The 24932-nt window shown below is 38.8% G+C and overlaps 1 protein-coding gene across 1 annotated transcript in view; it reads left to right on the top strand.

Moving 5' to 3' along the window:
• Positions 1-24932, top strand: part of FRMPD1 (FERM and PDZ domain containing 1) — a 67955-nt gene that overhangs the window by 13526 nt on the left and 29497 nt on the right. The window contains exons 2-3 of the mRNA XM_087716315.1: positions 11995-12132; positions 22662-22751. Coding sequence (XP_087572441.1) covers positions 22666-22751 — 86 coding nt within the window. The 5' untranslated portion in view covers positions 11995-12132; positions 22662-22665. The remainder of the gene's footprint in view (positions 1-11994; positions 12133-22661; positions 22752-24932) is intronic.

Here is a 24932-nt window from a genome sequence, read left to right as displayed (position 1 = left end):
GAGAAAGAGTGCATCAGGTATTTTCCAGGAGATGTAATTCATACACTAAAGAAGAATATTTGTAGCTCAGAGTTGAAATGAGGGGTTCTTGGTGCTCTCTGTTTGATTGCTTTCTTTTTTTTCTGGTTTAACATTTTTATTGAGTTATGAGATAAAATAAGATACAAAATACAAAAATAAATAGGAGAAATAAATAGGAAGAGGGGGAAGAGAAGCGAGGAAAGGTAGGAAAAAAAGGAAAACAAGAATTGACTTCCGACTCCCTCTGCTGCCTTAAAATAGGACATTAAAATCAAATCACAACTTTTTGTTTTTTCATAATAATATAAACAAGCCTTTTCTATAAAGATCTATCAACCTAATTGGTAAAACCCAAAATCAAAATTTCATTCTTTTCCACTTCAAGCACAAAGTTCAGAAGCGGTCTCCATGTGGCAACAAAAGTACTTATTATATTCTTTTCTTTAATCCAAATAGTCAGTTTTGCCATTTCAACCACTGATGATGTTATCAAGTTTGGATAATGCAACATCTGCAATAAAACAATCAAGCTCAAGGAGCATCAAGGACCCCAGTTATCTTAGCTACATGTATGTGTAAAGAAATAATATTAGTGGCTAAAGTTGCTCATCTTACCTTTTGGCTCTTCCTTTTGAGATACTTTTGAGCAAGCACAGATGTTTGGGGGAGGGATAACTTCAAGAGGACTCAATTCTGAGCAACATCATCTCTTTGGAGCAGAATAGCAGAATCTCTTTTTCCTTGTCTTCTGTTTCATGCCTGGATAATTGGTGTATCACTGACCTGCATCAGAGGTGGGTTGCTCCCAGTTCAGCCCAGATCAGGCGAACCGATAATAATGGCAGTGGGAGGCTCCACCCACCTGTCTGGATGCTTCTGCGCATGCGCAGAAACTTCTGCACATGTGCAGAAGTGGCACACATGCACGCATGTGGGAGCACGCCCGAACTGGAAGTAAAAAAATTGGCAACCCTCTACTTCCATGGGGAAATCAAGCTGACTGAAAGAACTGTTTGATACCTAAAGATATTGGGGGGCATATATTGCAAGTGGCTTGGTTAAGGCAGAATTCTTCACTTACCCTGGCAGTAACAGGCCAGTTTATTTTCCTGCTACCAGGATTACAGATATGACCCTGGACTTTGTAGGAGAAATTAACCGAGTTGCAACATCAGCAGCTCCCATTTGATAGTAGTTCCTTGTGATCAACTCCAGTTCTTTTTATTTAGTACACTGCCTTTCTATTTACTGGCTTCTCTATTTTTTGGCACTGCCCAAAATCTTCTTGTGGCAGCTGAAAGGAATGGGGAAGTCTCAGACTTTGCATATGTTATAAATAAAGGGCTTTCTACTAGTTTCTCTAATAACCACCCACTGAGAGCCTCTATAGTCATTCTTTCTCTCATGCAGATTGAATCTGAAGTTGCTTTGCTTTAGTTACTGAAACTATTACATCAGTAGAGCTCTCAAGAGGACAAACGTAATATTGCCAGAAGACAGATGTAATATTGCCATGGCAGAGAGCTGTATTATACCAGAAGTTCCTGGATTGCAAAGTTGTTGGGCTAAATGACATTCTACTATGATGAGGCACCATCAATTATCCATAATTAACATAATAATGCAGAGGTTCCTGCTTCACTAGCATGACACTTCCTTCTTGTCCTATGTGGAACCATGGCTTGTGCCAAGGTGAACCTAGTTCCATCTTACACTTTGTTCGGAAACAAAGTTTTCAAAAGGAACTTCTCCTACCACTTGTTGCTTCCAAAGTGAATTGTTCTTGGGTACCAAAATACCGTAACCACATTTAGGCCAAGGCAGAAAAAAAAATAATGATTAGATAAGTAACTGACGCAAAAATACAGATTCTAATCCTATTAAGGAGATTTGTAACTACCAAAGACTGTACTTGGAGAAAAAGTTGTTGTTCCAGAAAGATTGTTTTTCTTGGATGAAGATGTAGAAAGCACTTGAGGAAGAAATGAAAAATCAATACATTGTACCTAAGAATTAAGGCAAGAAGGACCACATTGTTCATTAAAAGGGGAATAGTTAATAGTTCAATTTAGAAGGTAAGAGAAAGGCACAGTTTGAAAAGAGATGGTAGTAGGATAGGAAATTCTATGACCCTATGAAATGAACATTGCTGCATGAGTTGTGCTAAAATACTTTTCCATCACAGCTGGTAGTTATAGGTTGCTTTCAGGCAGGTTTTTTTTAACATTACCAAGCAAAACGATAACCATACAACAATTCCACTTTCCCCTCCTTAATGGTTTTGTTTCTTCTTAACAACCAAATGGTAGAAAACAAAGGTCATAAATGGAAGACAGGATCATCTGCAAGATAATTGCACAATGGAAATATCTTGGTTCAGAAGCCACCCATGAAAGATCACAGGACTGAAGATTGAATGGGTCCAAAGAATTGTTGTTAAATGGTACTGCCATCCCCTGTGCTGACTTGGTAGGCAAGTGGTCACCTGTGTGATAACAACAGCATGTGCATCAGTTGCAAGAACTCAAACAGTGAAGACTATCTACAGACACATTACAACCCAGTAAAACTCATAACATCACATGGATGAAGAAATGGTTTCATCTAATTAGGACTGTGTTGTCTAGGCCAAAGTCAGCATCCCTGTAATCTACAGTATGTTGCTAAACTTTCTCTACTTAAATCTAACCACAGCATAAGCATATCCTGGCAATAACCTTTTACCATGTTGGTGCCTTCATCTCATCCTATCCTGGGAGCAAAACAGATTAGGTTATTGTTAGTTATTCTGGTGTACAAGCATTCTTTTCTTGACACTATCCAAGGGCAGCCTCAAAGTGTACAAATGTGTTAGGCTTTGTGACCTATTACTTTGGAATGAAGTCATATGATGCATGGATCAGAGGAAACAAGAGCTAGATAGGAATGGGTAGCAGCGGTGGTGGGATTCAAAAAAATTTCTACCGGTTCTGTGGGCGTGGCAGAGGAAAGATACTGCAAAATTCCTATTCCCTCCCCACTCCTGGGGGAAGTATACTGCAAAATCCCCATTCCTTCCCCTCTCCTGGGAGAAAGATACTGCAAAATCTCCAATCTCATCCCACTCCAGGATACTGCAAAATCCCCATTCCCTCCCCACCCCACTAACCTGCTTTCCAGCTCCATTCTCCTGTGCAGGGCAACAAAAGAAGACCCAGCAGATCAGCTGGGACTCAGGAGGCAGCAAATAGATCTGGGGCAGGGCCAGCCAGAGGTGGTATTTGCTAGTTCTCCGAACTACTCTAAATTTCTGCTAGTAGTTCACCAGAACTGGTCAGAACCGGCTGAATACCACCTCTGGGTAGCAGGGAGATTTAAGGTTGTGGTGATACAGTTTTCTGCCAGCTGATGGATGGGTGAGAAGATTTCACAACAGCAGTGGAGAAAGTTTATGATGAATGAAGGTGAATATATGTGTCCTAGTATAATGTTGCAGGATCCAATCTGGCTCAGTCACTGGGACCAGAGGTTTTGTCTTCCGGGTTTTAGGACTCATGCTGGAGTGACTGACCCAGATTGGATCCTGCAAAGTTTATGATGATAATCCTCTTCAATTTACTCTTTTTCTGATCATTCCTCATAATCTCCAAATTATAGGAATACTCATCAGACCAGTAGTGTTGGGAACTCCATCATCAAAATTTCTTCATCCTTTATTCGGCTTACACTGAAACTTAAACTGAACTCCTCCTTTTAAAAAAATAGAACTATATATAACCACAATGTCTTGACATTTTAACACTGCATCTGGAAAGCAGGATGAGACTTGATTGCATAGGGTTAATAAAAATGAGATGGGAGAAAAATAAAATATAAATAGCTTATTTACCATGCAGTTAACTGCTTAAGAGGTAGGTTAACCAGGCATATTCCCTTATTCCTTATGTTTTACTTTAGCTGAGCATTCCCCACTATTTGTACTTAAGTGACCAACATTCATTTACTGGGAGCACATATTTTGGTTGTTCACTCACAGCTTATAAAATTCCTTATTTATAGGCAGTAGTCAATAGATTTCTGCAATGATCACAGCCTTTTACTCTGCTTATACTTAGCCATTCATAAAATCTGTGAAATTATGCTTTAAAAGCATTCTAAAGCCTCAGTTCAGAAAATGTATAAATGTTTGTAAGTAATCAGTAATGGAGAGATTTGTATGGGTGTTATTATAGCCATCATATCAGCTATCATTGTTTGATTCCTGGAACATTCACTTCATGTTTTTATAATTATCTTAACTCTTTATTTTCCCTGACCGCTTTGATGATGGACATTTCAGGAAATGGGGACTTTTGTGTATTGCAATGTCCAGTGTGTTTCAAAATGGAGGTGCTCTTCATTTTATTTGTGGGAAAATCAAACCTGGACTCTGGAGGTTGAAACTGATCAAGTGAACAAATAAGATGCAGAAAGTGTTGATAAAATGGGTGAGGCCTTCAATGGATTATGGGAAGCAGGAGGGTCCCTGATATCTGTAAATGAAAAAGGATTAAATGTTGAAAAATCACCTCAGATCTGTAAAGGAATAATTATCTGATAATTATAATTACATAAATAATTTATTTATCACGTAAACAAACATAAGGACTAAACAGTAGCAAACAAGACCAGGAGGAACTTCAGCCTGCAATAATCACGCCTTTTGATCATGAAGAACCTACAACTTTCTTAGTGCTCCTCCATCGCTCAGAGTTTCAAGATATTTGCCTTCTATTCCTGTTCTAAACACAGTAGACATTGTGTTTCACTGTCAGGCTGTTTGCTTAATGAGTGCTAGTTGCATTTTGGAAAACTACGACTGGCACAATGCCTCAAACACAAAAGAGGCTCCTTGCCAGTATTAACAAATCATCACCTCTCCTGCTCTTCAAAGGTTGGCCTGGTTTTGCTCTTAAGATACTTTCCAAGTTTCACTTCTGCACAGGTATAGCTAACTTAGATGTTCTGTTAAAACCAGAGGAACATTTTTGCAACAAGTACTTACCTACAGTACATGGGAAAGACCATGAACTGGGTTGATTCAGAAAACATTTATAATTTGAGGACCAGAGTCTTGCCAAAATGGGCATTTTCAATTTGGCTGCGCAGCACATGCATACTGCCTATTTTCCCAAGATAGTTTGACTAGCTACCACACGAGCCCAGAAAAAGTTGCATGCAGTTGAAAGAATTGCTGACCAGTGCTACACCTGCCCCCAGGTAACTCAAAGCACTTTTTTCCCTTCAAGTCCAAAATAGTGCAGAGTACTATGGGAAAAAATAACTATTCCATCTGGGCCTAGAAGAGAGGGAGGGAAGAAAGAAGCAACAAGCAAGCCTAGTACTGTGCTGGTCTTGTCCCTGGCAAGAATGGTAAGTTCGGGACAAACTCTTGTAAATCTCACCAGTGACCTTTTTTATGAGGTACTGAGTGCCGTCAATCTAGTGTTTCCTTCAGTAGTTGGAAGCTCAGGTCAGTTTTCTCAAACCTGCTGGACAGAACTAGCTTTGAACTAGCAGAGATTTGTTGTGTAGAACAATCAACTAACACTTTTGGATTTTGCAACATACTATGGTTGTCTTCAGACTGGAGTTGATTTAAATGCATTGGGATTCATATTGCACAATCAAATGTGCCCAGGATTAGCCACAGGTGATATCTCTGTATAAAGCAGCCTCACAGCCTATGAAAGTTACCAATCTAGATGGTTCTTGGTTTACATGTTAGATTTACTAAGTATTACTTGGAAGATGCACATAGTAGGAGAATGTTTTATAAAATCTGTAGATGCCAGAAATTTGATGTGCAGCTCTTGGGCAAGACACGGGCATCGCTCTTATTGTTAGCATGAATAAGTCAGGATACAGGGAGAAAGTTTTTCGAAGGCACTCCTGTCTTCAGTTGAGAAGAGATACTTCTTTGAAGGCCACCTCTTATAGGCTTACCACTAATACGATAAGGATTTAGAAGGGGAGAATTTGAAAATTAAAGCCTTTTGCCTATGATGAAATTGAATTAACGCAGAATTAAGAAGGATTGTGCCCAGAGCCTCCATTTCAGTTAGAGAAAAGAAGGTGACATTACTATTTGCTCTTACAGCCTCTCAATGTAAGCCACAATGGGCAGTTAATCTTGAGTTAATCATGAGTCCCTTCAAAACCTGGGATCTTTTAAAAATTAGTTGGTATACTGTTTTTCCCTGCAAGCAAGTAATATATGCAATGTTTAAATAAAAGACTCTCGATTAAGCATCTTGTCTACTAAAATACTGTTAATGTGAAAAAGCAAAAGTTAAGAGAAAGAGCCATGGTGGCGCAGTGATTAGAATGCTGTATTGCAGGCTAATTCTGCCGACTGCCAGCAGTTCGATTCTCACGGGCTCAAGGTTGACTCAGCCTTCCAAGGTCAGTAAAATGAGGACCAGATTGTTGGGGGCAATAGACTGACTCTATAAACTGTTTAGAGAGGGCTGTAAAGCACTATGAAGCGGTATGTAAGTCTAAGTGCTATTGCTATTACTAGGAAAATATTGTGATAAAGCTTTAAACTGCAGCCCACTACCTGAAATGAAATCTGTGGTGTTTTATAATGTTCTGGAAGGAAACATGTTTATTAGATATTTATAGAAGGAGAGGAGACATGGGCAGGGAGGAAAGAAACACGGTTGCTTCATTCCAAACTTTATACATTATTTACTATGCAAAGCACCGTTGTTCTAATCATTACAGACTGCATTCAGATCTGCTCTGCTGACAATAGGAAGTGTGATAATGTAACTCCAGATTCAGAAAACCAAAGCCTCCCTAATTAACTGATAATTGCATTTTCTAGAAAGATATTCTAGGAATTGAAGAAACTGAATTTTTCTAAACAAAAAAATATTTTCTGAAAACGTTAATATCTTAATATGAATTAAGATATTATGTGAGTTGTCTGCATCTAAAATAGAGGCATATTTTTCCTTATTTACCCTTGTTTTCTCTTTATTTTCCCACTTCCATCCTTGCTTTTTAATATCTGTACGGAACTCTTGGCTTGTGCTACGAGATGACACAGAGAGCTCTACAGAGTAGTATATAACTCAGTTGAACACAGTTGATTTTATTTTCTGACAACATTATTTTGGTTATTCTAAACCTCATACTATTATTCCCGTGTTAATACAAAAGATAGGTGCCTTTAGCATTTATTCTATTCTGTTAGCTGATCTGAATTGAAATTGATACTGATAGGTGAAAATTGACTCACGGTAGTAACCTATGACAATCACTAAGTGTTGTATCTTATGATTATCTATCTCCTCCCACTCATGGCTATAACCATGTTGCTTATATTTTTACAATTTATATTGTTCTGTTGATTTCCTGGTATGATTAGATTTCCTATTAGTAACTGCAGCAGAATTGTGTGTGATTTATCAAAGTCACAAACCTTTGATGTTTTGTGATTTCTTGCCCCGTTTTTGCATTTCAATGGAAAGATGACTTTGGAAGCCAAGGAAGCTACTGGTTGCAGCTGGGTTGCCTCAAGTTGCTTTCAAAACGATATGTGATGAATTTCTAACAACTGGCGTGGCTAATGCAAGGGATCATCTCAAATGGGATTTTGCTCTTGTAACTCATGTCCTAGAGTTGATGGAAGAGCACCATGTGCCTCTGGATGGTAATTATTGCAGGCAGTGCATCACTTGAACAAAAGCTTTTAAGCTCACCAGCTGCACTTTTAGAATTTTTGTTCATTTAAAACTGTTTTGCAAGCTCTGGCTTTTAAGGATTATTGTTTCTGAAGAGAGATCAAGAGCCTGATATAGCAGGAAAATGGCATTTCAATTCTTTGAGAGAAACCCCAACAGTTTCTCATGAAAACATACCCCTGAGGAACTCAATATCCTAGAATTGATGTTTGATTGGATTTTGTTTTTGTTGAGACCAATGCTTGTATATGACAATCCTCCCGATTCTACTATGGGATATGCCTAACATTGATCTAAACAATTGTGTTTTCTAGATCATTCCCCTGTAGAGTAGTGCCTTCCTTGCAGTTCTTCCCTCTGATAGAGTAGTCCGCATAAATAGAACAGGAAGGAAATTGATCCAAGTTAATTAGCAGTAGATCAGTTTTTGATTGATTGATATCCAGATCAATCAACAAATCTAGGCTGCTTATTTTTGCTTTGTTTACTGATGTTTGACCTTGAAACAGAAATTTACCATCTATAGAAGCAAGTGGGATATATTAAGAATTTGACCAATTGGAAGACCCCATAACATTATTTAATCATGGGAGGGGGAAGGGTTATTTTGTATTAAAAATACAAGTACACTTCATCTGAGAGTTACCTCAATTTTGTTTACAAAACTAAGATTCAGCAAGAATGTTTGAGAAGGGGAAAGTTGTGGTTTTGGAAAAATAGTGACTATGCACCCTACAGGAAAGTTAAAAGGATAATTATGCTCAGTGGCTGGGATGACTTGTTCATTTCAGGAAGGAATAGTCAAGGACAATGTTTCTGCTGGTCTCTGTAACATGTTTGCTAGATTCTTTGCAAAGAAGGTGACTCATATCCCTCAGACACCTTTTAAATGGAGTCTAATGTGATCTGGGATAACATCTTGTGACACAGTCATTCAACCTTGTGAAGACCGAGTAACAGCATAGAATCTTCTATAATAAAATTTCCATCACATGTGGCTAGATCTATGCCCTTCGTGGCTTCTTTGGATGAGTATGAGTAGCTAGAGTCAAGAGGTGGTGAATGTTTCTTTGAGAGGAGACATAGTACTTCAGCTTTGGAAAAAATGGTGATATGCTGTTTCTTGAAAAAAACCTATCTTGATCAAGCTAACTTTTGCCAGGTATTTAACCTTCCCTTTTTGAGGAAGGTGCTGGAAATAGTAATGGTGAATCAGTGTAGTAATTGGTGAAGCCCATTATCTAGATCCCTTCCACTCTGGACTCAGACTCAGGCATGAGACAAAAACAGTATTGGTTGACTTGGTGGGTAACCTGAGAGTCTGCTCCTCTTTGTCTTATCATCAGACTGCTTACTATCTTAATACTACTGCCCATGGTGTCTTACTGAACTGCCTATAGCAGAGATCCACAACACCTCGTGCAAACAAACAAAGCAGAGGTGGGTTTCTGCTGGTTTGCCCCGGATCAGGCGAATCGGTAGTGGCAGTGGCAGGAGGCTCTGCCCACCCACCCAGACGCTTGTGCGCATGCACAGAAGCACTAGCAAACCGGGTAATAAAATAAATTGAAACCCACCACTGAAACAAAGCCCCATCTGCAGAATGCAGGCAGCACATGACCCCTTCTCCAGTTCACAGAAAATCCTCTCTCCATGGAACTGGTCCCTGGTGCCCAAAAGGTTGGGGGTTGTTGGCCTATAGGTTTCCCAACCTATAGGGTTGGGAAATGGGGATACCATTTTATTATGGTACTGTTCCTATTCCTATTTCAGTCATTATTAAGTGAAGAAGTCAAGCCCACAATTATTCTAACATGGACTCCCTCAGAGCTCAATTCTCACTTCATTTCTATTTAATATTATGTGAAAATACCTAGAAGTATTTGGGATAAGATATCAGTATGTGGATGACACTCAGTTGCACACTGCTGTCCTTGGTCAAATCAGAAGTGTTTGTTTATTAATTAAATTTGTATAGCCTTCCAATCTTACCAAATGAAACTCACAAAAAATGCGGGAATTCTCACTCAGAGAGAGGACGTTGTCGATCTGGATGGGCCAAAATAACCCCATAGGTTGAATCCCAGAAAGACAAGATTATTATTAGTTCAGAAATGTCAGTGATTCCTCATACTCTACTGATGATTGTTTTCACCTTGTCCACAGCCTGAGGTTTCTTCTGGGCTCACATCTCTAGGTAGAACAATGGAGGAAAGCCAAGGCCAAAGGGACCTTTACGCTTATTTCTCTGGTAGTAGTTGAAGCCCTATCTGGACCATGAAGCCATCATGATCATCATTTATACTCTGTCTTTGAAGATAATCTGTAAAGATCAGCTTGTGCAAGGTGAAGCATCCAGGATGTTTGGAAATGAGAGTTGCCAGTGTTATGTAACACCTATTATCTGGTTAATTTGTTGGCCATTAGTGAGTTTCCAGGCCCAGTGCTGATTATTACTTACAAATCTCTAAATATCTGAGTTGCAGGGCAACAGAAGAAATGAGGTTGCTTAGGACTGCCACCACAAGAGATCAAAGGGGCATGGACCTAAAGGCAAGTCTTCTCATTGGCAAGATGTTGTAAACCAATTTATCTCTTGAGGTGCATCAGCCTTATTGGCTTTCATTTGAGTCATTAAACAGTCTCATTTCTCTGAATATTTGGAGATTGATTTTTAGTTGTCTGGTTCATGGTTGATCTGTAGCTGCTATCTTTTTATTCTGCTGGTATTGAATTGCATATTTTGCCTTGTGAACCATCCATAGCCTTCTGGACTGAATGCTATGTAAACCTTTGCAGATAAATAAATACATCACTTCTCTGTCTACAACCTAGGATATCTGTGATAAAACCTGTGATATCCATAAATCTATTCCCTGGAAGTATTTTGAAGCAGTTAAATGCAATCTTTCCAGTAAAAATCAGTAGCTTTGGTAGGTAACTGATGTGTGCCATACCAAAATTTATATTCTGTTAGTGCAGACAAAGGAAAGTTTCCTGGATTTGTTTTTTCGACAAGAGTAGTGATTGGAATAGCTTGGTGTTGGTTTTGGACTTCAGAGCTATTGGTGGGAATTATAGTAGGGGTTGAAATCATCAAAGGTCTTCCAGTTCATGAAACAAGCAAGATGATCATGAAATGTGGTTCCAATGCTATTGAGACTCAGCTGTAGAAAACAAGTGTTGTAATCTTCTGCCTGTTAAAACAACTGCCATTTATTTGGAGTTAAAATATAGCTTTCCATGCAAAAATAATTGTCGTTATTCATATTTTCTTAAACTGTGAATTAGGAAGGGAGAGTGTGGTTTTCAGCCAAACTTTTATGGATTTAGACATTAGGCCTGACATTAAGCAATGACTGATTAGACCTTCTAACAACCCATTAAGTTCTACTCTCTGAGTTTTGGATCATAGCTGGTTATAAAGTTCTCTAATAAGCCCTATATATCTGATTCTCCTACTGCATTATAACTTCGGGTTGCGTGATATAAACAATTCCCTACAATATAGAGAATAAAAGACATAGGAGGTAGAAAACAACTGGGAGAATAAGTGGAATAAAAGAAAGGGTGTTAGGGATTCATCATTTATGCTTGTAGTGGTACCAAGTAGAAGAATCTTATCAGCAGGACACCATTCTTAGCTAAAGGAATTTGCTTTCTGCCTCAAGAGTGATGATCATTAAACTGGCTTTGAAGAAATTAACAGACACATTCATTGACTACTGTTGGGAAATGCCCACCAGGGCATGGAGGAAGACACAAGTGAAGGATTAGCCTTGAATTGTGCAACTGCAAGAGATACAGGACTGACAGCGCCCCCCCCCCCCCGGACCATATCTGTTCCCAAGAGAAGGCAAGCAGTCTGGAGGATTCCTATATAACCGGTAGAATATAATGAAGTAGTTAGCTTGGATCTGGTTGCTTGCACCTGACTACTGACCACCGTCATTGGTACATGGTGTCTTGAGGTCCAGAGTGGATAGACTTCCAGATACCAAATATGGAAAGAGATGGAAAGATCTATCTCATGTCCTGCTTATGAACTTCCAGATGTGCTTCTAGACTAGAGGTGCTAATAGCCACTTAGAAACAGGAAGCTTACATGGGAAGGTATTTATTATGTTGTCATAGTTTTTCTTGTCCTGCCTTACAAAAACAGCTAAATCCATAAAGCATGAATGGAAGGAATCATCCTCAGACTATGCACTACTGGAAAATCCTGCCTGAATCCTCACTCTGTGCTTATCTTTCGCCACAGGTTAAAAGGCAAATGGGCTGATGTCTCCTCTGTTCAGCAACAGGTGATGCCCAGAACTATAAACTGAACTGGGAGTTCCTAAAATGCAAAACATATGAGTGGTTTGGTTGGATTAAAGCTGACATTAAGAACGAACACGTAAGTTCTGGCAAATTGTTGGAATCAATATATTTTTCCTTCTCTTTTTTTTTCCTCCTCCAGTTTTAATTGCAAACTTGATTTTTCCACAATTCTCACCGTGTCTTTGGAGATTACTAAGATTTATTGGATATGCTTATTTACACAGGTTTCAGACCCACTAAAAACCAATTAGGTAGGCATGCTGGGAGCAGACCTATATGATTAAGCATACAATTTGCGCAGCATTGTTTACTTGCTTCTGTCCACAAAGTCTAGGAAACCATCTTTCAGGGTGGCAAAGAGTAGTTTGTTTTATTCCTCTCCACCACCACCTAAATCTCATGAGGAGGTGCCAAACTGGGCTACAAAATTCTGGACAACCGCCAAAAAGCAGCAGAACGGCACATAACGCTGTAATATAGTACTTGATGCGATGGCTCAGTGGCTAAGACACTGAGCTTGTCGATCAGAAAGGTCGGCAGTTCGGTGGTTCAAATCCCTAGCACCACATAACGGAGTGAGCTCCCGTTACTTATCCCAGCTTCTGCCAACCTAGCAGTTCAAAAGCATGTAAAAATGCAAGTAGAAAAATAGGAACCATCATTGGTTGGAAGGTAATAGTATTCCGTGCACCTTTGGCATTTAGTGATGCCAGCCACATGACCACGGAGACGTCTTCGGACAGCGCTGGCTCTTCGGCTTTCAAACGGGGATAAGGACTGCCCCCTAGAGTTGGGAACAACTAGCACATATGTGCAAGGGGAACCTTTACCTTTATAGTACTTGTGCCGTGTCATGCACTCTAGATCCAGTAACTCTTCCTTCATTACTTGCATTTGTTTTTGTATAACTCTTCTTGGGAAGGTCAATGTTTGGCTGTTGTTCTTCTCCCTTTCTTTTTATACCTGCCTCCTCCAGGTGTATAGAGATTTATATACTGTCAAGTAGTCTGGACCTCATTGTTCTAGTTGACCTGGGACATTCAAACTTCCTGTTTGAGGAAAAAGTTTACGAATGGCTGTTCTTGCAGCAGCATTGTGCTTCTCTGATTTTAAGTGGCTTCATCCTGGGGGAGAAAAACAAACAAGCATAAGCTATCCTATCTTTTAACCACAAGAGCTTTGGAAAGATTATGATAGAATGATCAATATTCTCTGAAATGCTGAGCTCTCACCGCAGGAGAATGCACTTGATTCAGCAGTTTGCTAGGATTGTGTACTGTAATCTAGCTTTGGCTTCAGAAACATCTCAAAGGAATGAAGCGATTTTCTCTTTTTACCAGAATATGGACATTTTTTTTACGTTGGAATATTATCTCTTACCTCATTTCTCCCAAATAGAGTTGATTGATGAGATTAGGCAAAGATGAATTTATCTTTATTTTGATCATTCCATTTGTTAATTTTGTACCTAGTTCAGATGATATGACTGTGCACAATAGGAAAAAAAATAGTGCTATTCTTGCCTGTCATGTAGCTGTTAAGATGGATCATCAGAATGAAGAAGAGGGGAAGGGAAGGAGCCAGTTTGATGAAGTGGTTGTAGGTCTAAAAGCCAAGAGACTATGAGTTTTAGACATGAAATCCAACTGGGTGATCTTGGGCCAGTCATTCTGTTTCAGCCCAACATTGGGCTCAACCTGTCAGTATTGTTGTGGGGAAAATAGGAGTCAGAGGGAGTATTATGTATGTTTTCTGCCTTAAGTTATTTTATTTTTAAAAAGAAGTAAAGAAAAAAAGGGAGGAAGAGTAGGAAGTGTAATGATCATTTGGCTCCACCAGTGTGATTGAAAACACCAAAATTCACATGAAGATTTTTGAACTCTCCAAGCCATTCTATCCAGCTCAACATCGCTGTCACTTTTGCTTTCTTCTCTTTGCTTTAAAACAATCCCCAAATCAAAAACCCTGTGTTTTTTTCAGCCGTTGCACATTAAGAACTCTTCCAGCACATTACACATTGTGCTGGAAGAAATCATAACATTCCCATCCATCACTTAGTGGAATTCTTTGATTGTCCATGCAACTTGCTAGTGGTTCAATGTGAGAAATTAATAGCTAACTAGTTAAAGAATCATAGCAAGGAAAGCACGTAACAGCCTTATAACCTTTTTGTAATAGATGCTTGTTTTTTAGACCTCCCAGTTAAACAGGAGCGAAAGGGCACCTAACAGACAATGAGAAATTATGCAACAGCATCTTGCTCCCAGATTCACTCAGTGTGATCGTACATTTATTTCCAATAGTTTGTTGCAAAACTCAGCCCATGACCAACTTTGTTGCTGCTGTTGCAAATTAGATTTGCAGAAAAAAGTGCATAGGTAAAATGTCATAATTCAGAGGTGATCAATCTGACCTGAAATTGACAACTCAATTCAATTCAGAAATTCAGATTCAATCAGGAGACTAAACCCATATTGTTTAGTACAGTAGAGTATCTTCTGCAGCCACTTCGTATTTTACCTTGTATTATATATGAGCAGTGCTCATCTCCATTTCAAAGCCGAACAGCCAGCGCTGACCGAAGACATCTCCTTGGTCACGTGGCCAGCATCACTAAACATTGAAGGCACACTGCACACTGTTACTTTCCCACCAAAGGTGGTTCCTATTTTTCTACTTGCATTTTTACATGCTTTTGAACTGCTAGCTTAGCAGAAGCTGGGGCAAGTAACGGGAGCTCACCCCGTTATGCGGCGCTAGAGATTCAAACCGCCGAACTGCCGACCTTTTTGATCGACAAGCTCAGCATCTTAGCCACTGAGCCCCCGCATTGCCTAAATATAAATAAATACACAAATAAAAATCAGATATTCATTCCATAGAAATATAACCAAAGTGGAAGACATACAAACACTCCAGGCATTGTTTTTGTTTTTGTTTAGAAATGTACCAACCTGACTCCCATAATACAAAGGGAAGCCAGACCGGGCAGTTAGAAAATTTATAGTGTGAGAAATGTGTCCTTGTATTCTATACGATATCATCAAACATAAGGAGTGGGCTGGAAAGGGCTCTTGAAGATCATCTAATCCAACCCCCTTGCCCTGTGCCTCCAGGAATTCCCTGTCATAACACTGGCTAGACAAGCCTGCTGTTTTGAGATTGTGAAATGTCCAATCAAAAACCTGAAGAAAGCCTAGAAAACAGTCAGCTGTCATATTTAATGGCGATAAGGTCATACAAGTATTACCTTCTCTTCTAAGACAGACGTTGTTACGTAGTCTTTCACTTCCACCCCTTTCTCTCTTACTTCTTTCAAAAACGTTCTTCAGCTGCTTTTTTTGAAGGGCATTCATATGGTGAGTACATGTGGTTATTTGCCTTTTGTTGCATTTTTATTAATAACAAAAAAGAGAAAAGTTACTTTATTGTCATTGCACCTCATACAGCAAAATTAAACGCCATCTTCAGTTTATATTATAACTATAAAAATAAACCACAAACACACATCCTTCACATTCTATACAATTGAATTGAAACCCGATATTGCATTAGTATTGCACTATACAGTTGAATTCAATATACTGTAGTTACAGCCCTGGGATAGAAGCTGTTTTTCATCCTGTTTGTCCTTGTTTTTTATTATCCTGTACCATCTGCCAGATGGCTAAAAAAAAAAAAAAAAGGAGCAAAGCATCATAGGGATGGAGATTCATGCATTGTCAAAGAGAAGGGAGAAAAGAGCACATAATAAGTGCTTGTTGTGTGTTTGAGTTGTTTTCCATACCACCCTAAAGTTCAAACAGATTGCATGGAAAGATTGGCTTTACCTGCCTAATAAATATGCAGCGAGAAGGACTTTAATTTCAAGATGGAGACAGGAAGCCTTCCTAGCTTGCCATTCTGTCCCAAAGAAAAGCCTGCTTTCCCTCTCCCCTCATTCTGCCCCCCCCCCTCTTGTCTAGGTATCATGCAGTAGACTCTATAAACCTGGAAATGAAATCTTCAGCCAAGTTTGAAACTCCTGAGACTTCTGGAAGTTGATCTGAAAATGCTGAAATCTGGAACTAAGATACAACCTCATCATTTTCCTCCAGTGGGTTTTTTTTTTTAATTGAGTTCTCTCCCTGCTCAAATTGCCTATTCAAACTTTCCCCCCAATTTGCAGACAGAAATTGGGTTGATCCTTTCCTGCACTTCTAGTGAAGAACAAGAAATTCTTGGGATTTAATTGGAATTTAACTGAGTAAGGAAAGCTCAGAGGGTTGCAGACCCCAGGAGAGATATTGTAGGATGAATGATAGGAGATACACAATATCAAGCCACTTTACAATTAAATAGGTATAAGAATATCACACTCCGCAGCAATGCGGATTTCACTCCAATTGTCTCCTCGAAATTCCACCACAGATTGTCATTAATCAAACTGAAATAAGCACTAGAATAAAGTACAGGATATTTTTTCTGCCTGTCACTACTCATCACTTTCTACAGACACAGAGGGAAATAGGAGTGTACAGATCAGCTTCTGTGATTGACAGGCTTGGAATAAATACTCCCAAGAGCTTAACATCCTGTACTTACTTATTCGACCGCATTTGCATGTTGTAGAAGCTGAACTCTCGTGCCTTGTTCTAGATTTGAAAGGTGCCACTGGTGCCAACCTTTCCTGGGACTTCTCCCAGGAAAAAGCTGGTGCCTTCACATATATGCCATTAATAGAAGTGTGGCCTCCTTATCACAGCTTTAAGGCAACCAGTCTGGAAAGAGTGGCATTATATGCTCCTTGAAAACAGCTGATAAGTAGCCTCTTAATCTCTATCCAAAATAGAATTGTTCAGCAACACTAGAGAAGTGTGGAAAGGACATTCACTATTATTTCACTCTGAGCATACATTTAATGGATTCTGCTTCGGCTCTGGTTCCTTCTTTGGGATTTTACCCAGCCTATCAGCATCCAGCTGTCCTTGACAGTGCTTGGAAATTAGCAGGAAATTTGGTCCTTCCAAGTCAAGTGATTGGGACAGCAGAGATTCCAAGAATGCTGTTTATTATAGTCAGGTGAAATCTCAAAATCTTGAATCCTGTTCAAGTTTTTTTTGGTCCCATCTTACGGTGAACAAAATCAAGGCAGGTTTGTTTTGAATCTCTTTCTCATACTTTCTTCTGTCTCAGGATTGGAAAATCTGTTTTCCAGATCCCTCCTTAATGGCTCACTCATATCTCCCCAAGACCAGCTCTAGATTCCTTCCTTTGAGAGAGCATCAAAAAATGCCATAGGTCCAAGTAAGATGCAGAAGTTGAAAAACAACCCAGAAGAAGGCATGGATAAATTATGTATACTATACCATACCACGAAAAAGTTGTGAGGACAGAATACTCAACTCCCAAGCGTCTCTTTTACCTTTCTGCCATCCTATCTTTCTGCCAGAATCCTGCCATCCTAATGTCATTAAGCCTAAAGGCAGATATAAATCTGTGCATGAAAGAGCAACTTCTCCATGGTTCTGAAGACAAATATCTCATGAGTAACCTGTGTAATGTTTGGACAGAGTATGTGGAAGAGTGTCAGCAATAGAATTAGAGGCAAAACACAGGTGTAATATAATCATCCTGTGGGAGAAAGCTCTAGTTGGATTAGGCCTGTATTCAACGTTCTTTAGCTTGAACCTTTGTTTTGAAGGTTTTGCCTGTTAGACTACCAAATAGTCTTGAACATATTCTTTCCAAGCCTTGGGTAAGTTTTGTGTTGTGCATTATTTATCTCTAGCTTACTCAAAGGCTGTCTTCACTGCTTCTGTTTCTCACTGATAGATAATCTAGCTCAGCTGTTAAATTCAGTGGGTTTCAATGTTTTTGTGTATGTATAGGAAAAAATATTATTATTATTAGTGGCCTTGAGCATTTTCTTTGGTTGAAAGGCAGAGCAGGTTAATTTATCACAAAATAAAACTCGAGTTAGAATACAGTGGGTTCGATGCCTCATGAAACCATAAATCACAGAAATATATTGGTTATAACATCACAGCAAAAACAAGCAGCCTGCCGTTATGGTGTCCAAACAGGAAGATCAGGTGTCCTCTCCCTAACCACTAATATTGAGTGATTCCCATATTACTGGATCAGGTGTAGTGTGTCAGCTGCAGCCAACAGGCAGTCCGATTTCATTGTCACAAATGACAAGTTCAATCTGATTTTCTTTCCCATCTGTTAGGATTACATCAGGATAGGAATGACCAAAAAGGGTTAGTGCCATTCCATTGCCTCGTGGTCTGATTTTTTGCAGTCACTGAGAAACTTCGAAATAAGACTGTTGATATGGTCGCTCCATGCCCTGAATTTCCATTCAGTATAAAATGCCTCGGGGATATCTCACGAGCGTCCTGTGCTCAGCAACAGTATCCTTGGTTTCAGTAATTATAGTCATACTAATGGTTATGTTCATATGATTTATGATCTTCATCGTGTTTCTCCTTCCCTTCTAAATTGGTGTGATGAACTGTCACTGTAAACAAATAAATTTCTCTGATGAAATAAAGCAATATTCTAACGGGAAGTTGGAGTTAATTACTAAAATCAGCTCAGAATCGTTAAAACACCAGAGTGGCAATGCATAACTGAACTGAATTGTAATTTTTTTTAAAAAAAGATGTATAATTCATTTGACTGTACAAAAATGGATAGAAGCTAATCTGTTCCATAAATATATGATCTCTATTGCAGAATTTAATTTATTTCAGTAATCATATTTGGATTGCTATTTTTTCAATGATTCCATTGAAATCAGAGTTTCAAACAGAACCCCCATGGATACCAATAAATTTCATTGACAGACCCTTCCATCACATTTACTATTCTTGTTCCAAGGACCAAGACCAGGATTTCTATTAAATAATATCAGTCATTAGAAATATGCTCTAAAGCAGGGAGCACTGGCAGGAGGATTACAGGAGTCTGTAGAACACCTAGTGAATAGAGATTGCCTTAGAGGCATTTCCATTATTATGTCAGTGGAGACAGTCTGGGTCAGGTATCCACCTTGGTTCCTGATGACTTGTTGAGTGAAAATATGGTTAAACACCCATTTATTTCAAGGGAATTTTAGAAAATAATATCTTGATGAACTTAGCTCTGTGAATCAGACGTGATTGTTGTCTTTTTCTACTTGTTTAATGACAGCTTTTTTTTGGCAAGGTCATGACTAGCCTTTTTAAACTATCCTCCATTCTGCCAACTTTTCTAATTAGAGTTTCCAAAGCAACAATTGGGTTGTTTCCATTCAATTATGCCCTGGATTGGGGGAGGGGAGAGGGAGACAGAAACAGAGAGATTGAAAAATGCATTTACCCTGCATTTTTTCACTTTTGCAAAGCATCCTAGAAAGAGTGTATTCACCTCTTCCTGAAAAAAGATTCAGTGTATATAATATTTATGAAGAAAGAGAACATTTTGTCCCACAATCATTTGCCACCATGTTCCTCTTCTTTGCTAAACTTTCATGAAACGTCTGTACAAATATCCAATTAGTACTTTTAAAACTTTGCTTAGAGCTATAAATGAACTTGATGGGAACTTAAAAGGGCTCAGTTGTAGCAAATAAGTCAAACCCAGAAGGCCACCTTCTTCCAGGTAGAGAAGGAACAGGTATGTCTGGCTTGATTTCAAATGTGATGCCATGACCGATCTGAGGGTTGAAGCCTAAAATTCAAGGGTTGAGACTCCTTGACAACATCCAACTATTCTTAGAAGAGTTATTGTCGAAGGATTCTAGACAGCAGCTTTTAGCAGTCTGATGCAACACTGATTTAGAACAGTTGTTCTTTTTATTATTTCAGTGGAATACATAGGCTGGCTCCATAAAATGCCTAATCTCTATTGAAAATGTGTCTTCATTGCGGTAAACCTTCTGGATTGGTATTCTTTCTAGTGCATTCATTACAATTTGGGGGACTGATAGAATTTCAAAGTGCTTAGAAGACTACCTTTTTCCATAAAATGTGACATGAAATGGGTAGAAGAGTTGTGGCTTTTGCATTTTCAGTATATATAATATAGAAATTATTGATTAGGTACAAATTTATTCTCAACCCACAAGATAGAAATTTAATATTAAATAGCTGCATTTCTATATATATATATATATAAGTTCACCTGGCTGTTTTGTGTTTAAGTCATGGTCTCCTAGTTTCAATCCTGGTGCCTTAACCACTACCCCAAAATGGTTTTTTAAAGGTGTGTGTGTGTGTGTGCGTGCGCGTGTGTGCGTTGTTTCTTTGCTATGCCTGACATTATTAATGTTTTCTGGCTTATTGCATGGTTGCAAGGTACTGCGCTTCACTACTAAGGATTGCATTATGGGACATAGTGACCATTTCCCCCAATAATATAATAATAATATTTTTTTCCAAAGTGTCTTGCCATTGCCTGCTTCCTATGGCTGAGAGGAAATGACTAACTGAAGGTCACCCGACTGGCTTTGTGACCATGGGAGTACTAGAACTTACATTCTCCTGCTTTCCATCCTGATTCCTTACCCACAACACCAAACTGGCTTTCTGTAGATATATTAAGTAATAATAAACAACCTTAAATAAATGAATCTGAAAATGGCATAGAAAAGATAATGAGTTAAAAAGACTTGTACTGTCTTTAACCTGAAATTCTCAATTAAGCAATGAATATTCCCATCTATCTCATCAGCAATCTCTGTACTGATGCATCTATTATATAGTGATACATATTGGAGATGAGGGAATAAATCTCAACTCCCAGTAACTAATAGACAAGTCCCTGCCATTTTCTTGACAAATGCTGTATTTTTGGAAGTGGTTTACAATTGCCGTCTTCATATCGCTGAGAGAGAGTAACTGACCCAAAGTCATACAACAGGCTAAGAGAAGAAATAAAACATAGGGGTCTCCACTGCTAGTCCGGCACCTCAACCACTAAGTCAAAGTCAAACAGGCTCTCTATAAATGCATTATCTCACTTTTAAAGATTTCTGTAAGGAAGGGACAAACAGAACGAAGATTATGCAATCCAATGCAATTTGTATTAATTAGTTTTGTATTAAAAGGAATATCTGAGTAATAGGAAGTATTTGACTCCAGGATGTTCCTGCCTATTTGTACAGGGGTTTAATAAAACTACAAGTAAATGCCATCTATCTAGTCCTCAAGATCAGGCAATGGAATCACACTGAAGTGTGTTCTGAACCAAAAGATATCTAGCTGATTAATATTAATATGCAAGTAGTGTACTTGAGAGAAAGACTGAATAATAATCCCAGAAACTTTTTTCAGAAGCATAGCTCCTGCTGAGGGAATTACCAATCAATAGCAAAGCTCATACTGTGTGTTTTCAGTTCCCTGATCAAATTAGAAGTTGGGATGATTTTCTACCTGATACTCTGAAGAGGTTTTGCTAGTCTGAATGAGTAAGATTGAATTAATAAATTGTATAGCCAGACCAGTGGTGGGATTCAAATAATTTAACAACCAGTTCTCTGCCCTAGTGACCAGCTGGGTAGGCATGGCTTGGTGGTCATTTGACTGGGTGGGCATGGCCAACTCAATGTCACTCACATCGATGGGCACTTTGCCTTAGCAGTGACAATGTCATGAGGGTTAACTGGAGAGGTAGTTTCTGTAAGGAGGGCAATAAAGATGAGGCTAGAAACACCAGAATGTTTCCTTCCTGCCTTCTTTACAGGATTAGTCCTGTAAAGTGGGGGGGAAAAAACAAAAGGCGATTTCTTCCAACAACCGGTTCTCCCAGCTGCTTCAAAAGTTAACAACCGGTTCTCCCAAATAGGTGCGAACCGGCTGAATCCCACCACTGAGCCAGAACCAATTTCAGGTGGCTTCCATGTTCCTTGTAAATCCACTCATTTTCTCCAATGAAGGGTCTTCCTTGTGTGATAGTGACTTTTCAATTGTTTTTGTGCAGATATCATGCTAGCTGAAAATTTATGAAAGTTGAAGTTCAACATATCTGGATGATACCAGATATGGGGAGGTTGATGTGAAGACTGCTGTTCAGTTCCCATATTTTGTAGATATAATAGTTCTTTAAGCTGAGATATTTCTTAGAAAAAGATTTGTACCCCTTCCTCTGCCCCAGTTCTTCTCTAATACCCATATTTTAAACACTTTAAATATATTTTGAAACTTCTTATCTGCATTATCTAAACTAATTACAAAGATTCATACAGTGTAAGAGATCTGATTTGTGTTTAGGAAAAGACACATTGATGAAATTAATAGAAAAATTAAATAAATTAATAGAAATTTCATATATATATAAGAAAAACATACATATTTAGTCTGCAAAGTTATCCGAGAATGTTAATTCCAGAGGACTTTTTTCTATATGACTCTTTTATTACACTGTTATGTCTAATAAATTATTATATGTTTCTTAATAGCATTTTGGGTATGCTTTTCTAAATAATTTAAACATGAGTATTTGAAGAGACTCTAATCCAGCCATATAAATTGGAGGGCTCCTAGGAGAAGGAGGAGGAGAATATTTGCTGGGAGTTGTTTGAATAGCTCAATAAATGTAGTAAATAAATACATAAAATGTGTTTTTTTTCTGCCATAGGTAAATGGAAGATCTAGAAACACACAAAGCACGCAGGATAGAGCAGATGGTAGCAAAATGGCTGCGTCGATCACGAGATAATTCAGCCAGGTATCTATTTTAATGTAATATCATTAGATGGAACAGTAGAGTGTTTTCATTATGTGTGAGATGCTGCTCGGTAGCTTCTTAGTTTTGGTTAAGTTTGATCTTGTCACCCAAAGCTCAGCTGTTTGCAGTGAGGAAGGCTTATGTGGCTTAGGTTGATCCTTCTCCTCTCTCTTAGGTCAAGTAAAATACTATAGCAAACTTTTGGACTATTCTATGTACTCTGGCCATGATTACTCCTGAAGGTCCAAAGACTGCAAAAGTCTAAGAATGCAACTGTTGTAGCATATCAATATGCTCTCGGTGCCATCCCAAGTGCAGAGAAAACATATGACATTTTGGCATTCATTTTTAGTTTCAGATCAAAGTCTTGGCCCTAGCTACGAATGTAGGGTGGGATGCCAGTATTGAAATAATTAAAGCCAAAAGAGGAAAATAAAGCAGAAATGAAAGTTATTTGTAGCATTGTTTCACAGCAGCCTGCAAAAGAAAAAACATACAAATTTAAGCTGGAGGGGAGGAGGAAATTTAAAGTTAGGATGATTGGCACCCTTGCTAGCCAACTATTATGGTAGATTTATTAGGCAATGCTTGAGCTAACATCAGAGAGCAAAAGTTCCTGACCCCCATTTTGCCGCAACCTTGGTTTTTTGTTTTTTTTAAAAAATATTTTCTGGCACCAAGAACCAACAAGAGCAGGGCAATGAAGTAATTGCATCACCAGAGTAGACAAGGTGGAAATTGAACCGCATTTCCCACTTTTTTTTAAAGCTTAGCCTGTCCAGAACTTGTGGAGGCTTAACATACCTCTTTGATTTGACTTCCCACTGAATGTTGGTGGGAAACTTCACTATTATCACAGAGGGCAATCTTGGGAGGAAAGAAGGCAAGGAGCTGCAAAAAAAAAAAAAAAGAAAAGAAAAAGCTTGAAAGGCCACTGGTAGCTTATTCTGGCTGTTGGGTTTTTTTTTCCTCTCTTTTTTTTTTTTTACAAAGGTCTATTTGAAGGTAGTGTGAAAATTGCCAGATTCTCCCATCAAGATTTGCTTCTCAGACCAAATTTCTATTCAGAATGTAGTCATGAGTCTCTGGGTATCATTCTTTTCTTTCTTAGCTTCTCCAGATGTTGGAGGTTGCAAAGTTGGGTTTTGGAAAAACAAAACAACCCTATTGCCACTCTGGTGGCTTTTGTTAATATCTGTCAGCTCTCCACCATGACTTGAAAGTGGTCTCAGGGTCATACTGTTCAGCAAGGGTGGGAAAGTTAGGTAGCAGGATGATATTCTCTCTGCAGAATAACTCAGACATATATCATATATCACACATTTCACAACTTACTCACGCATGACAACACACATTAAAAGGAACGGGACTTTGTTGCATCTTGACTTTGGGCACTCCTGTAGCCCAAAATAGGCTAGAACACTTTTTCTCACATCTCACCCATTTTTTTAGTCTATTTAATGTGGAACAAAAGTTTAGCACAGAAAAAAAAAGCTTGGATTTAGGCTTACCACCTCTGGCTACATGTGAGAACAGATTATCATCCTGTGATTTGGAATGAACCTCCTGTAATGATTTTTTTTGCCAGATGTGCATTGCAGGGAATGGCTTTAGGTTGCTGTAATCAGTAGGCAAGCTGTGCTAGAGGGAAACTGATGCAGCATTATTCATCTTTTTTTTTAATGAAAAATCCTCAGTAATTTCCAAGGAACCCGAGACCAACTTTCTCAAGATTAGAGATATCACTTCATCATGCTTGCTGAAACACAAAATACACAAATGTCATTCTAAACTTTGAACATCTTGGCACTCAGAAAGTACCATTGAGTGTATCATTGAAAATCATTGACAAATATGTCCCTCTTTGTTGCACTGCAGAACAAATCTGTGAAAAAATAAATACCTTAATTATGCCTTAATATTTATAATGTTGTCAATTTTCTGATGGCCAATATGGACTTTGCTTTTTTTGTGTGACTTTGGAAATCTTGTGACTTTTCTGTGATAGATACCGTGAAGGCAGCAATGTTTCTATCCTGGTCTAGGGGATGCACCAGAGGTGGGTTGCTCCCGGTTCAGCCTGGATCGGGCGAACCGGTAATGGTGGCGGCGCAAGGCTCCGCCCACGCACCTGGACCTACAGAAGCATCATGCACATGCATGAGCGAACCAATAGGGAAA

The sequence above is a fragment of the Thamnophis sirtalis genome, unplaced genomic scaffold, assembly GCF_051295495.1.
Source record: "Thamnophis sirtalis isolate CommonGarterSnake01/CBP01778 unplaced genomic scaffold, rThaSir2_p1.2 scaffold_5, whole genome shotgun sequence".
NCBI classification, from domain to species: domain Eukaryota; kingdom Metazoa; phylum Chordata; class Lepidosauria; order Squamata; family Natricidae; genus Thamnophis; species Thamnophis sirtalis.
Note: the sequence above shows the minus strand (reverse complement) of the source record. Positions and strands in the feature narration are given on the sequence as shown.